General features: G+C 46.5%; 1 protein-coding gene and 1 long non-coding RNA gene across 2 annotated transcripts; one reads left to right on the top strand and one right to left on the bottom strand.

Annotated features, from left to right (window-relative positions):
- Positions 1–1,360: 1,360 nt before the first annotated feature.
- PRDX3 (peroxiredoxin 3) lies at positions 1,361–9,300 on the bottom strand. The gene is made up of 7 exons (XM_019485915.2): positions 9,250–9,300; positions 9,014–9,164; positions 8,701–8,842; positions 7,301–7,436; positions 5,568–5,671; positions 2,825–2,990; positions 1,361–2,321 (listed from the first exon to the last, which is right to left on the bottom strand). The coding sequence occupies exons 1-7, from the start codon at positions 9,283–9,285 to the stop codon at positions 2,268–2,270; spliced, it is 789 nt and encodes a 262-aa protein (XP_019341460.2). The 5' UTR covers positions 9,286–9,300; the 3' UTR covers positions 1,361–2,267.
- LOC132251215 (uncharacterized) lies at positions 9,291–12,338 on the top strand. The gene is made up of 2 exons (XR_009463121.1): positions 9,291–9,496; positions 10,126–12,338. It is a non-coding gene; the product is annotated as an uncharacterized LOC132251215 (long non-coding RNA).
- The last annotated feature ends 926 nt before the right edge of the window (positions 12,339–13,264 follow it).

Raw genomic sequence — 13,264 nt, 5'->3', positions numbered from 1 at the left:
AAAAAATAAAGCATATACTGAAAATCAAACACCTACTACAGTTTTTTATTTAAAAAATATTTTTGTCCTGATTTACATGCGTTTGCATAGTATATATAGATTGCATAATAGCTCAAACTAAAGTCTTACTCTTGCACATTGGGTGGAGGGTGTGATGAGGAAGTGTGTGTGTGTGTGTAGTGGGGTATGAACGTGGGACCCCTTCCCCACATGCCCCCATGGCACACAGCTTGTCACTGGCAGCAGCAGGCAGCAGGTCCTTGGGGTGCTCATGGCAGATGGTGCTCCCCACCAGCGCACAGCTCTGGTTGATTCCTGGGAGCTGCACTTAGCAGCATGGAGCTGGCCTGGCCCAGCCTGGCCTAACGGTGCATGGCTCCTGGTTGGAGTGCCAGAAGCCCCATGTGGCAGCACAGAACCAGCCTGGCCTGATGGGGAATGACTCCCTGCTGGAGTGTCAGGAGCTCCATGTGGGGATCCTGGCTGGAGTACTGGGAGCCCCACGGCAGTGGAGACACAGAGCTGATGGCACACACAACCTGACGGCACATGGCTCCCCACAGCTAGCTCCTGACCAGAGTCCTGAAAGCCACATGTGGTGGCACGGAACGGGGCAGTTGTCCATGGCTTCCCCCCTATTTCCTCAATGGGAAAACCTGGGGCCCTTCTTAAGTTGCACTCTTGCACAGAGGAAGGGCTGGGGAAGAGCCATGGAGTTGCCAGGCAGAAGCTTCCTGTCTCCAGTGTCCCCTACCCTGGGCCCAAGGCAGAGCAGGCTAGGCTGAGGTAGGGCCAGGTTGCTTAGCAGGCAAAGCTCGAGCTGCTGCTGCTGCAGTCATGCCTCCTACAACCAGTGCCTCTGAAAGCCCATACCTCTCACCGGCTTTTAGAGGGGAAGACACACGCCCGTAATAAGTGTCTTTTGGAAGGGGCCCCATGGGCCAGACAGACTGGCCTAGTGGGCCAAATCAAGCCATCTTATGCCTTTTCTGTTTCAGTTACAAAACTGTAACAAATTAATCTTGCAGATTAAGTAACAAAACAAACATACCCCAAAACGATCCAGTTCAGACCAAAATGATTGTTTTTCTATTATATTAACTGCTATAAGTAGCTACAGCTGTGAGTGGTGGAAACTGGATCATATATATAAAGGAAAAAAGGACTAGAGGAGTGAGTGGATTACGCTTTGTTCATCTTTTCACCAGATGGAGGAGAAATCGTGTGGAAGAACAGAGGTTAAAAAGGTGGTAGATGGGGTAGCTGGAAACAGCACGTAGAGTGAACAACACATCTAGCCTCTCCTAATGAGAGTAACAGGAGTATTCTGGCCCACTGTTTAAAATGGCAGATAGTCTGCTTTCTTAAGATTTAATTTATTGATGTTTGCATAGTTTAAGAAAATATGCTCAAGATGATTTCAGAAGCCATATTAAATTACAGGAAGACTCAATGAGTCTTGATACATTATTACATGTCAAGCAATACAATATTTGGAAGCCGTGTCCAGAGCAGACAGTTCAAGTGAACAGACAACTATTTTTGAAATGTTAAGTTGTTAAGCTCTGGTAAATCTATCACAATTAGAGTTCATATATTTGCCAGTTTCTGAACAGAGTGCAGTACTTCATGTTTCTGTTCCTATCCATTTGCTTTTACACTCATATCATCTTGGCTGACAGTTACTGCAACTTCCAAAATTATTTTTGGAAGCATTTTATGGGGACAAAAACATAAATTATGGAAAGAAAATGATTTCTCATCTCCCTTCTCACAGACATATTCACAAATTAAAAAGGAATCAATTCTAAGAAGTTTCCCTGTAGCATCCACACCGTACAAGCCTTCTCAGAACAGGAGTTTATCCTGGCCTTCCCATGTGCACATAATAAACCTGGTACTATTTCCAATTAGGGACTGTATAACAAGCAAGAAAAACTCCACCATCCCCACAAAAAAAAAACAAAAACCAAAAGACACATCGCACACACGCTTCATACTATATGTGAAAGATGCCAGAATAACTGCCAATTGCAATGATATGCAAAACTACGATGTGATCTCTTTGAAAAAAAACCCCCACAGAACTCAATTTAGAGAATTTAACAAGCCAGCAAAAATTTCAGTATTTCCCCCCCACCTGAACAAAAACTTTAACAGCTTGCATTTATTATAGTCATGGCTACTTTCTTGGTAAATCCAGCACATGGTGTCTAAACTAACAGGAACAGACTCCTCCTCTGCTATCCATCTGCATATTTGATGATCTATTTATGCACCTTCTCAAAGTACTCTTTAGAAGCTTCTGGAGTTGGCTTTATCTGTAAATAAACATATTACAAGTTGAAATAACTTGGGTGTACAGGAAGAGACAAAAAGAAATAGGGTTTTAAGGTTTGCACTTCTATTTAACAATTAAGATTTAAACAAATTATTAATTCTGTATGTCCACTTACTGGCATACACTCTCACGAATGTTTATCTTAGAAATATTTTAGAAGTGAAGAAATGAAAACAATTCATGTTGCTTTGACTTGGGCTCTGCACAATACAGAGACAAATTTAAATTACATATAGTTCGAGAAGCTAGGGAAGATTAAGTGTGCATATGGGCAGGAAGGGGGAAGGGGGGGGGGCACCCTGCATCCTCAATAGAGTATGTGTGAACACTTAGTCCTGAGCATAAACATCAAGTTGTTCCAAGTAATCCCATTAATTCCTATGATCAAAGCCATTTCAGAGCTTTAAGTTAACACGTGCTCAGCCTTGCAGGTTTTCCATGCAAAGGTGCCATGACTGGGCCCATATTTTAAATAATACATACCGTGGGGGATTCTGGAGTCCAGTTTGCTGGACAAACCTCTCCATGAGTTTCTACATACTGGAATGCCTTCACCAAGCGAAGGGTCTCCTCCACACTGCGGCCAACCGGGAGATCATTGACACTCAGATGCTTAATGATTCCATTAGGATCAATGATGAAGAGACCTCTGCAAAACAAGTAGTTTGAGCTTTTAGAAAATGAACTCCTTACCATGTTTTTGTGCATGTCAAATTCTGTATGTTGCAGATGCAGTCATTCTAAAAAATAGGTCCTACTGGATCATATGGAGCAATGATATGCAACATTTATACAATTATGAATGTGGCCTTATGGTTACTTCCTTTTACACAAAGGGTGAGAATTCAAGTCACTAATCAGAGCGGGAATGAGCAAAATCTGGCCCACCAAATGCTGTTATCCAGCACGCAGTTGTTTCCCTGAAGGAGAATTGTATCTGGACTGTGGCTGCCCTGGCTTTTGGTGCCTGTTGCCCATTTCCCTTCTTCATGCCAGCCAGCTGCAGTAGCAGTAGCCACCCCCCACCCTGGCCCAGCCTGCCCTGCCCTACTCCCCACCCCACTGTATAGTCCAAGGCAGGGGGTGCCGAGCTCCTGGCCAGGTTTCTGCCCACGAGGCTGTCTCCACATCAGCCGCAGGGTTGGAGCCTTCACAGACAAGACAGCCTGCCCCAACAAGTCAAAGCTCAAGTGAGGTTCCCCCGCATTGGTGGGGAGGGGGTGTAGGAGAAAGGGGGCCAGGATCAGTAGATTTTCTGGGCTCTGCCAGATCGGGGCTTGGTAGGGGTGCAGGCACTGCTAATGAGGTGCCATGCTGGGTTCCCATGCACTGCTTTGGGCTGCACCAAGTGAGTGTAGCTGGAGTGGCTAGCACAGCTGCTGTCCAACCCTGGCACAGTTCCTACCCAACCCTGAGTCCCTGGCACATGGCTGGATCATGCAGGAGCCGAGCCAGCTGCACCTATGTGGCTCAAAATGGCCCACAGGAACACAGTGTAGCACTAGCTTGGCCTGGCCACATATCGGGGTAGTGGTGCAGGAAGAAGGAGAGAACACAGTGCAGCATCAGCCCAGCTGGACTCATATAACCCATGGCTCCCTTCCCCCTTCTTCCTGCATCCCTGTCCAGAGTCCCCAGCACATTGCCAGGCTGTGCTAGTGCCACAGTGTTCCCACAAGCTGCCTTAAGCGCCTCATGGCTCCTGCCTGACCAGGTCACGTGCTTGGGACAGGGGAGGGGGTACAGGGAGAAGGGAGCCAAGAGCTGCAGGTTATCTAGGTATGGCCAAGTCGGTGCCAAACTGCGTTTCCCCTTCTCCCTGAACCTCCTCCCCTACCGTAAGTCCCCAGCCAGGTCATAAAGGAGCCGTTCCAGCTGTGCCCATGTGTCCCAAGGCAGTGCACAGGAACACAGTGTGGCACTGGCCTGGCCACATGCTGGGGACTCAGGGAAAGGGGTGGCAGGGTGCAGGGAAAAGTGGGGAACAGAAGTTAAGTTCTCCTAACCTTTGTCCACCCACCTCCTTGTCCTTTAGCCAGGGGTGGGGAATTATTTGGGCTGAAGAGCCACTTAAGTGGGCCCTCCAGCCCACCCCTGGATTAGAGAAATATAACAAAATAAGAAAATATAACCTCCATCAATACCTTCTAGCTAGGGGAGGAATTCTTCCTGTTTTGGAGCTGGTGGGAGGAGGGGTAAACATAAGGGCATGTCAGCATGGCAAAATGCAGGGCATGTAGAGATACCCAAGCTAGCTCTGAATGAGGTAGCTTAAGTACCAGAAGTAGTAGCCACATTAGTACAGCAGAACTACTTTTCCTGGTTGGAAAAAAAACCACCACACAAATACGGATACAATGCTCTGAATTCCAGGAACAGGGAATTATTGAATTGAGAGCTATGCCTAATTCCAAGGATGCTTTGACTAGACATTTAAACGAACTTCTCAGGATCAGTTGTAATATACTAAAATTGGTTGAGTTTAACTAGATTGGCAACAAATATCACTGGAAGCTCCATCCTAAAAAAGTAAAGCAATTTAATTTAATTTGGAAGGTTCTCTCTCTCTCCCTCCTCAGTAAGAGGAAAAAAAAACCAAACAACAAAACCCCTACAATACACACACACAATGGGGTCGAAGTTAATGAATTATATGGAATAAATAGTTTTCCTTTTAAAACATCAAAAAAAAGGAACTCTGGACTTGAGTACAGGGTGCAAAAGAGATTTTCAGTCCGTGGAGTCCATACAAAAGCTACAAGGAGGAGACAAATGGCAGGCTCCTTTCCTTCTCAGCATGTAGGCAGTTCTGCTGTATCAAACATGTACAGCTAGAATTTCATGGGCATTTCCAAGTTACAGACTGGATTCTCTTTAGACTTCTTTATAGTCATTATTACTGATCTAACTTATCCACCTCTCACTCAGATAAGAAACAAGGACTGGACCTAACTCATTTTGCCTGTACCTGAGCTGAAAACAAAACAAAGCATCCTCTTTCTCCTAAGGATTCCTCAGGAGACTGATTCAGGGCTTCATTCACTGACCTCTGCAAGAACACAACCCCCTTCCCACCCTCTAGAAGAGCGTTCAACAAACTAAAAAGTGAGCCAAGTAGTCTTACATGTTCCCTTTTTTACCCCTAAACTCGTTTTGAGAGAAACGGGGTGCACAATGTTCTTAGAGCCAGTGACCAACAAGAGGTTACCAGCAAACAGGCTCTTACCTTAGCGCTAGACCAGGTCCTTCTAACAGCACGCCGTAATCTCGGGAGATTTGTTTTGTTAAATCTGACAAGAGGGGGATGTTCATGTGGCCCAGACCACCACTCTAATGGAGAGAAATTGAAGATCTTTCATTAAGCTCCTGCTTAGCGTCTTATTTCCATTTCATCACCAAACACCTATCAGAATCATTCATTAACCTACGCTAAACATGGTACAGTTAGTTCAATACTCTAAACAAACCTAATTTCCCGTGTTTAAACAGAAGCGACCGCACACAACTATTAAACAAAACCCCTGTTAAAACCATTCGCACTAACAGTATGAGACCATGGACAACAGCAATGGTCACTTTGGATAGGTCACAACACTGCTATTCAGAGAGAGGACCAAGTCTTCCTCAGCTAGGCCAACACTCATCATTTTTCCTTCCCCATCTACATTACCTAGCAGTGGCTGCATGAAAAGCACAGGAGGAGACACAAGTATCAGGTAAACTGGATTTCTAGAAGGGGTCTCTTAGGCATTAATCTGTCCACTTCTTTTCTTTCCTGTGCTTGGCTCTAATTACAAGCAGTGGAGAGAAGTGGAATACAAAAGGTCTGGAAAGGCAAGGCCAGAAAGTTGTGGGATTGCAGCTGGAAGACTCCTTATGCTTGAAGCACCTAAATGAGTTTTGAATACATTACAAGAGATGGGTCAGGAAGGAAGCACACTTTCAGGTCCCGAAGTTCAGAAGAACTTCCAGGGACACAATGGATTGTAACCAATGGGCAAGCTAAGGGTTTTTTAAAATGTGAATGGTTGGCAGCCTTAAATAGCAGCACAGCCATAACCAACAGAAGCACTGGCTTTTCACCTGTTAACACATACTTAGTATGTATGTGTAGACCATATATTCACAGTACAGATGTTCACATTTGTCCATGATCACAGCATTTTGAACATTTAAATGATCGCTGCATTTAAAAAGAGAGTTGATATTTAATAAAGCTACTTTCCCCCCAAGTAGACACAATCAAGGGAGTCTATTTAAAGTGTCTGCTGATTTTTGCAACACTGAGTGCTAGAGATAAACTACCTATCCTTGAAACAGAACTGATGATTTGTTTGTTTTTCTATTCCTGGCACAGACAGTTAATCATTGTGTAATCTCGGGCATTCAACCAGACCCTGATCTTGAAATGGCTTAGCCACAATAACCTTAATCATGTGAGTAGCTAGCTCTATGTTAGAGAAATCAAAGCTCATTTTCCCCCTCAAATGAAGAATGCTTGCTCAGTTTTGGAGAATGCTGGGAGATCAATGGGAGACCCATGCTGAAAAAACAGCAGCAGGGCACTTTGAACTAAAGCTCATCAAATGTGTTATTTCAAAGCGACCCGTCACCATTTTTTCAGCACAGGGACGTTGATACACATGATGAAAAAGGCTGCTGGAGCACAACAATTTTTATGCTCCAGCCTGGATTTCCCACGTGTCAGAGCAAGCTCCACACATGTCTATAGGAGCCCTTGGTGAAGTTGAAGACAGTCTACTTGATTAACTGTAAAATTCTGTAAGCTTCACTTCAGATAAAGTGAGCTGTTGCTTGCTTATCAATCTCCGAATTAGTCCATACAGTGCAACTCTGCCCTGCCTTCTGCCCAACTTCAGGTTAACCCGTTAACCCGGCTGACTGCCTCTCTGCTCTTTAAAAGTGCTGTTGCTGAGAAAAGAGTCACCCAATTCATACCTTCCTTGGGGTATTTATCCATGCCAGATGACAGAAGTGAGAATCCACAGACACAGCAACCACTTCACAATTCACATCACGAAATTCATTGGCTTTGTCACTAAAAGCCACAATTTCTGTTGGACACACAAAAGTGCTGGACAGCAAAAGAAAGTAAGTTGAAAGTTCAGTACAGAGAACTTTGAACAGAATCAAATACATTTGTCTCTAGGCACAAAACATGCTGCTGAATTGCAGATTTTACAGTTTTGACAGCTTTACAAGTTCTTGAATCACTCATTTGATTTCTAAGATACTACCTGAGTGCCAACAGGTCTTGAAACTACAACACAGTTAGACAACACACCAAGATTGAATGCATTTTTAATTTCATATCTGCAAGATGTTTACACATGTCAATTCTTGGGTGTTATACTAGGGAAGCTGGGACCAACCTATTTGGCAGACCACAAATTAGCCCTGCACTTTCCCAGAGTGCTGCTTTGCTCCCCTTCCCCTGGCTCACCTGCCGCTCTGCTTTCTCCTCCCTGCCCAACCTGTCTGTCACCTTCCCAGTCTGCCGTGTGCCACACAGAGGCTGCTGGTGCCACTTGCAGCCTATCCTCCATTAGAGGATCATGGAGAAAAGAGGCTAAAAGAGAAAAAACACCTTGCCCATCAAGATGCTGGGAAAGACTCCCAAGTTTTTACAGAATGAATACCCAACACTCCCTTTCTGGCTATCTTTGGCTTAAATGAACAGCTTAGTTGGAGATCCACTGGCCGTGGCAGTGCCCTCCCCAACACTGAACCCTTCACATCTTGGAGCTGATACAAGGTGCTGCCCAGCACACCCTCCCTGCACCCAGCACTCCCCTATGTAGGGACACTATGTGAAAAGCCACTGCTGCACTTCGGCAACAGGATTTATCCCCAACGGCACACTGGAGTCGCTGACGGTACTGTTGCTGTATCAAACGGTCGCCTCCCTAAAGCTCTTATCACTCTCACTCCAGAACCAGACGCTCAGGATAAGAGGATGCAAACCACCGTATAAGTCATTGGCAATAGTTTCATAGCTGTTAATCTATGGGCCCCATGCCTAAGCAGGCATCTCAATGAAAGCAGGGAAATAAAAGCCATCGAAACTCACGGTAGAGGTGATCTCTTTTATTAGATCATCTAGATTTTTGCACCAAAAAACCCCAACTGTCTTTAATTGCAATTAAAGACTATTAGACCAATTAGATTTTTGCAAAAAACCCCAATTATCTTCAACTGCAATTAAAAAGACAATATTTTTTGGCAAAAATCTAGTTGGTCGCACCCCCTCTACCACGAGCTTGGATGCCTTTTGCCTCTGGACCGATTCAGCTACAACCCGGATCCCCAACACGTGGGACGTAAAAGCTTGTACTCACAAATCCAGCGGGTAGAAGAAGAGCACCAGATACTTCCCCTTGAAGTCATCCAGGCTCATTTCCTTGAACTCCCCGTTGAGAACCGCCGTCCCTTTGAAGTAGGGGGCGTGCTGCGTGACAGCAGGAACGAACTTGGGACAACCTGGAGGGAAGAGTCACCTTATCCTGAGATGCCGGAGCAGGCGGCGCGCCGGGAAGGCCTGGGGGCAGGATCCCAACCAGCTGCAGCACCTTGGCTTGGGGGGGACGCAGCAGCACCCAAGGGCAACCCCAGCCCAAATCAACCCAGGCCAGGGGCAGGGACCCGCCTTACTGGTGCTGAAGGGGCGGCGGGGCAGGGGCAGCGGCTCCGCCCCGGGCCCGCGCGTCCTCCCGGCGGCGGCGGCGGCGGCGGCGGCGGCGGCAGCGAGGGGCCGCGGGGCGGCGGCGCAGCGCCCCCAGGGACCCGGCCCGGCCCGGCACACCTGCAACGAGACGGGGCGAAGGTGAAAGGGGTGCTCCTGCCCACCCGCTGCCGCTGCCCCTGCCCCGGCCCGGCCTTACACCCACCGCGGCCCGCAGCGACCTTCCCAAGGCAGCGGCCATGTTGCAAGAGGCGGGGACAGCCCGGGGCCAGGCTTTCCCGCCAGCCCCGCCCCCACGTGGCAGCTCCGCCCCGCCCCGTGCCAGGCTTTCCCGCCAGCCCCGCCCCCACGTGGCAGCTCCGCCCCGCCCCGCGCCAGGCTTTCCCGCCAGCCCCGCCCCCACGTGGCCGCCCCGCCCCGCTTGATGCTAGGGGTGCATCATTCATCCTAGGGTAAGTGATGCATTGAGATGAACGTGACATGTTGAAGCTGATTTATACAGTTGTCCAGTGGGGTTTTTTTTGTTTTTTTTTTAAGGGAATAGGTCACGTGCATTTGCCGTCCTGATGGAAAGGCATTACATCATGGGATGAAACCTCAGTTCAGAGTTGGCAACCCTAGGCCTAAGTCCTTGGCTGCACCCATCCATCTCTGCCCCTGGGGATCCAGCTAGCCTGACCCGTACTGCAGCACCCGTCTGCACGACCTGCTGTCTCAGAGATGTTTGCGCCACGGTCCGAGCCAGCCCGTGCAGTAGAGACACGCTTGCACGGCCTCTGAGTCATTGGTGACGTGTTGGGGGTGCACGCGGGGGCACATGCACCCCCTGAGCGTGGCGGTGCATCCCCTGCAAAAAGGCCCCGCGCACCGACACTGCCGGTGGTGTCTGCAGGCAGTCTGCAATTGTGGCATCCGCGTGTGGTCAGTGACCGCTGTCCAATACTTCTAGGGTCCAACTTTTTGACTCCAAAATTGGGATCTCCAAAGCTTTGGCTCCAAAGCTGGGGCACTATATCATTTTATTAAGCTGTATGCAGGATTTGTAAAAGAAATCTGATTTTTTTCCCCTCTCTTTCAGCAGCTTATCAGCAGTGTAAGCTCTGCTGTGTTGATTGCAGCTGTCAATTGCCTTGTTACTACAAAACCCAGAAGAAACCCATCCGCATTCCCACTTCTTGACGAGACATGTAAAGTGCTGCACTTCGGGATGAGCAACCCCCAACACACCTACAGGCTTGGCGGCACCAAACTGACCAGCACCACAAATGAAAGGGCCCTGGGGGTAATAATAGACCACAGTATGAATATGAGCTGGCAGTGCGATGCTGTAGCTAGTAGGGCAAATAATACTCTGGCATGCATCAATCGAGCAATCAAACCATGCATTTAAGCAATCAAACCAAGGAGGTCGGCATTCAATCAAACCAAGGAGGTGATTCTGCCACTGTACTCAGCGCTGGTGAGACCATAGCTGGGGTACTGCGTTCAGTTTTGGGCATTGCACTTTAACAAGGACACGGACAAGATTGAGAGAGTCCAAAGAAACGCCACCCATATGATCAGAGTCTTACACGGCAAGGAAAGCCATACGAGGAAAGTGTGAGGGATCTGGGACTCTTCAGCCTGAGGAAAAGAAGGCTGAGAGGGGACTTGGTAGCAGCTTACTGCTACACTAGGGAAGTACATCAAGGGCTCGATGATCAACTGTTCACCAGGGCACCTGAGGGGAAAACAAGGAGTAATGGCCACAAACTCCTGGAAGATCAATTCAGGCTCAGCATTAGGAAAAACTTCTTCACAGTCAGGGTGTTCAGACTGGAATAAGCTCCCTCCAGAGGTGGTGCAATCACCTACCCTGGAAATCTTCAAGAGGATCCTGGACAGTCACCTCGCTGGGGTCACCAGACCCACAGTTATCTTTCTTGCTTGGTGCAGGGGGCTGGACCTGATGATCTGAAGTTCCTTCCGGCCTTACAATCTATGAATCTATGAATCTCTCTGCTCAGCAGCACTGTACCTAGACTCCTGGTGTCCCCGGGCAAACTTTTAGTATCAGCACCCGCTTCGCCAGAGATTAGGATAATAATAATCAGACAACAACAAAAAAATTACCATTTTTGGTGCTGCCTGGTTCACCCATGCCTGTGCCAGCCCTGCTGCTCAACCCTGCCACTTGGGGATCTGCCTGTCAAGTATATAACTCAGGTATCCTGCTTGTCCATAAAACAGTGGGTCATGAAAAATAAAACCTTCAAGGCATTAGGCCTCAACAATTACATTCTTCTGATTAACACACTGTGTTTCCCTCACTTCCATTCTAGTATGGATTTTGGTGCTATATGTAGAACTACTGGATGCTGTACACAGGAACCCAAATGCTTCATATCTGAGAGATTAGAATACACCCAAATTGTGTCTCACAAATAGAGTTTATAAGATTAGCTGCTGAAACTATGCTGTTATTGAGGGATGTGGGGGGAAAATTCAAGATGGTGAATTTGATGCTTGCTGGCTTGATGTGCTAGGGCTAGAAACACTCCAGTGCATTTGCAAGACCAGTGATTTTTTTTCCTTACGTGCTTCACCTGGACCGGTAATCAGAAATTTAATTATGTTAGTTCATATTGGGACATACAGGGCATGTCTACACATGCATTAATGCACTTTTCCTAATGCATATTAAATTTAGTACCTCCAATACGAGGTACTAAAATGTGCATTAGGCTGCGCTAATACTTGGTAGAGCAAGCACACGCTTTTTAGGTGATGCTTAATGCACAGTTGTCTATTCTGTGCATTACCGTATTGGCACGGTTTTTGACACTGCTTTAATGTGCAGTAGAAAAGGCTACTACGCATTAAAGCGCATGTGTAGATGTGCCCATACAGGCAAGAGAAGGACAGAATGGGCATTTTTGTTTTAATTTTAGTTTTGAATTTTCCCTTTGCATTTTAGGGCATCTCCATGGTTCAATACCTCTGTCCTCTGTTTCATCACCCGTCCTTCTACTTCCTTACTGCCTCCTACTCTAGTTTTGGGTGTACAACAGGTAATAATACAGTTGCCCACTGCTGCTATTCAAATACATTTCCCTCTTCCAATGTGGTCATGTCCTCTCCATAATCTGAATGTGTCCTCAAAGATAGGCTTCTTTACTTTTCATTCCATCCAGGAAGAGCACACACCAACTGCTGAAACTTTCTTAGCCTGATGAAGGGTTTTTGAACCCGAAAGCTTGCTTAATAACTATTCTCCGACTATTTGGGTTGGTCTAATAAAAGATATCAAATTCACCCAAGGAACCTTGTCGTCCTCAAAGATAAGACATTTGCCCTCTTGGCTGTATTTCTCTTTTTCCTCTGTTTTGTTTTCATGCGGAAAAGAGTCCTAATTCAGTTCCAATTATTTCAATATGTTTAAAAAGTTTGTTTCTAATACTTATTTTATTGCCTATATACCAAGAGTCTGGTTTAAACCTAGCTACTTTTTTGGAAGAAGGGTTTTTAAACTAATAACAATATTTAAAACTTTGTATTTTTTCTCAGGATGATCTTGATCACTATGACACTGGCTTTTTGTTCTTGTGCCTCACTTTCCCCCAGGATGTAGAGTGTGGCAGAGAGGTCAGGAAAGAAAAAAAATCTGAATAGGTCTAGGAGTGGTCTGACAAGTCCCTGGCCTGTCATTGGTAGTACATAAATGGACTGCTGGCACTGGATGTGTTGGTATAGCAATGTCTTCACACACACAAGATTAGGGTTTGGAGCCTGATCCAAGTCCATAGGGGTCAACAGTAGACTTCCCATTGAGTGCAATGGGCCTTTTTGCCTACTCTCATAAGCAAAATAGGGGGATCATTTTACTGGAGCCTGGAAGGGCAGGTTCTTCGTTCTGAGCTTTGCCACTTGCCTGCTTGGTGACATTGTTCAAATCTCTTCACTTGCCTGCAACCCCGTAGAATAGTCCTAATATTTGCCTCTTTTGTGTAAGTTCTTTGAAAACTTTTAATGAAATGCCTCATAGAGGAATGGGTTTTATTGCCATTGTTGTTCAGAGAGATGGGGGTTAAAAGCACCTGGCAGAATCAACATTAGTAAAACATTTTTTTAGTGAAAATTTAATTTCCTCCCTGCAAACTTCATAATGTTGGGGGATGAGCCAAATCTCCTGTTGGTGAGTCTGATGTCTGGAGTTCCAAAAAACACACCATATGAAGAAA

Source organism: Alligator mississippiensis, chromosome 6 (assembly GCF_030867095.1).
Source record: "Alligator mississippiensis isolate rAllMis1 chromosome 6, rAllMis1, whole genome shotgun sequence".
NCBI lineage: Eukaryota > Metazoa > Chordata > Crocodylia > Alligatoridae > Alligator > Alligator mississippiensis.
Note: the sequence above shows the minus strand (reverse complement) of the source record. Positions and strands in the feature narration are given on the sequence as shown.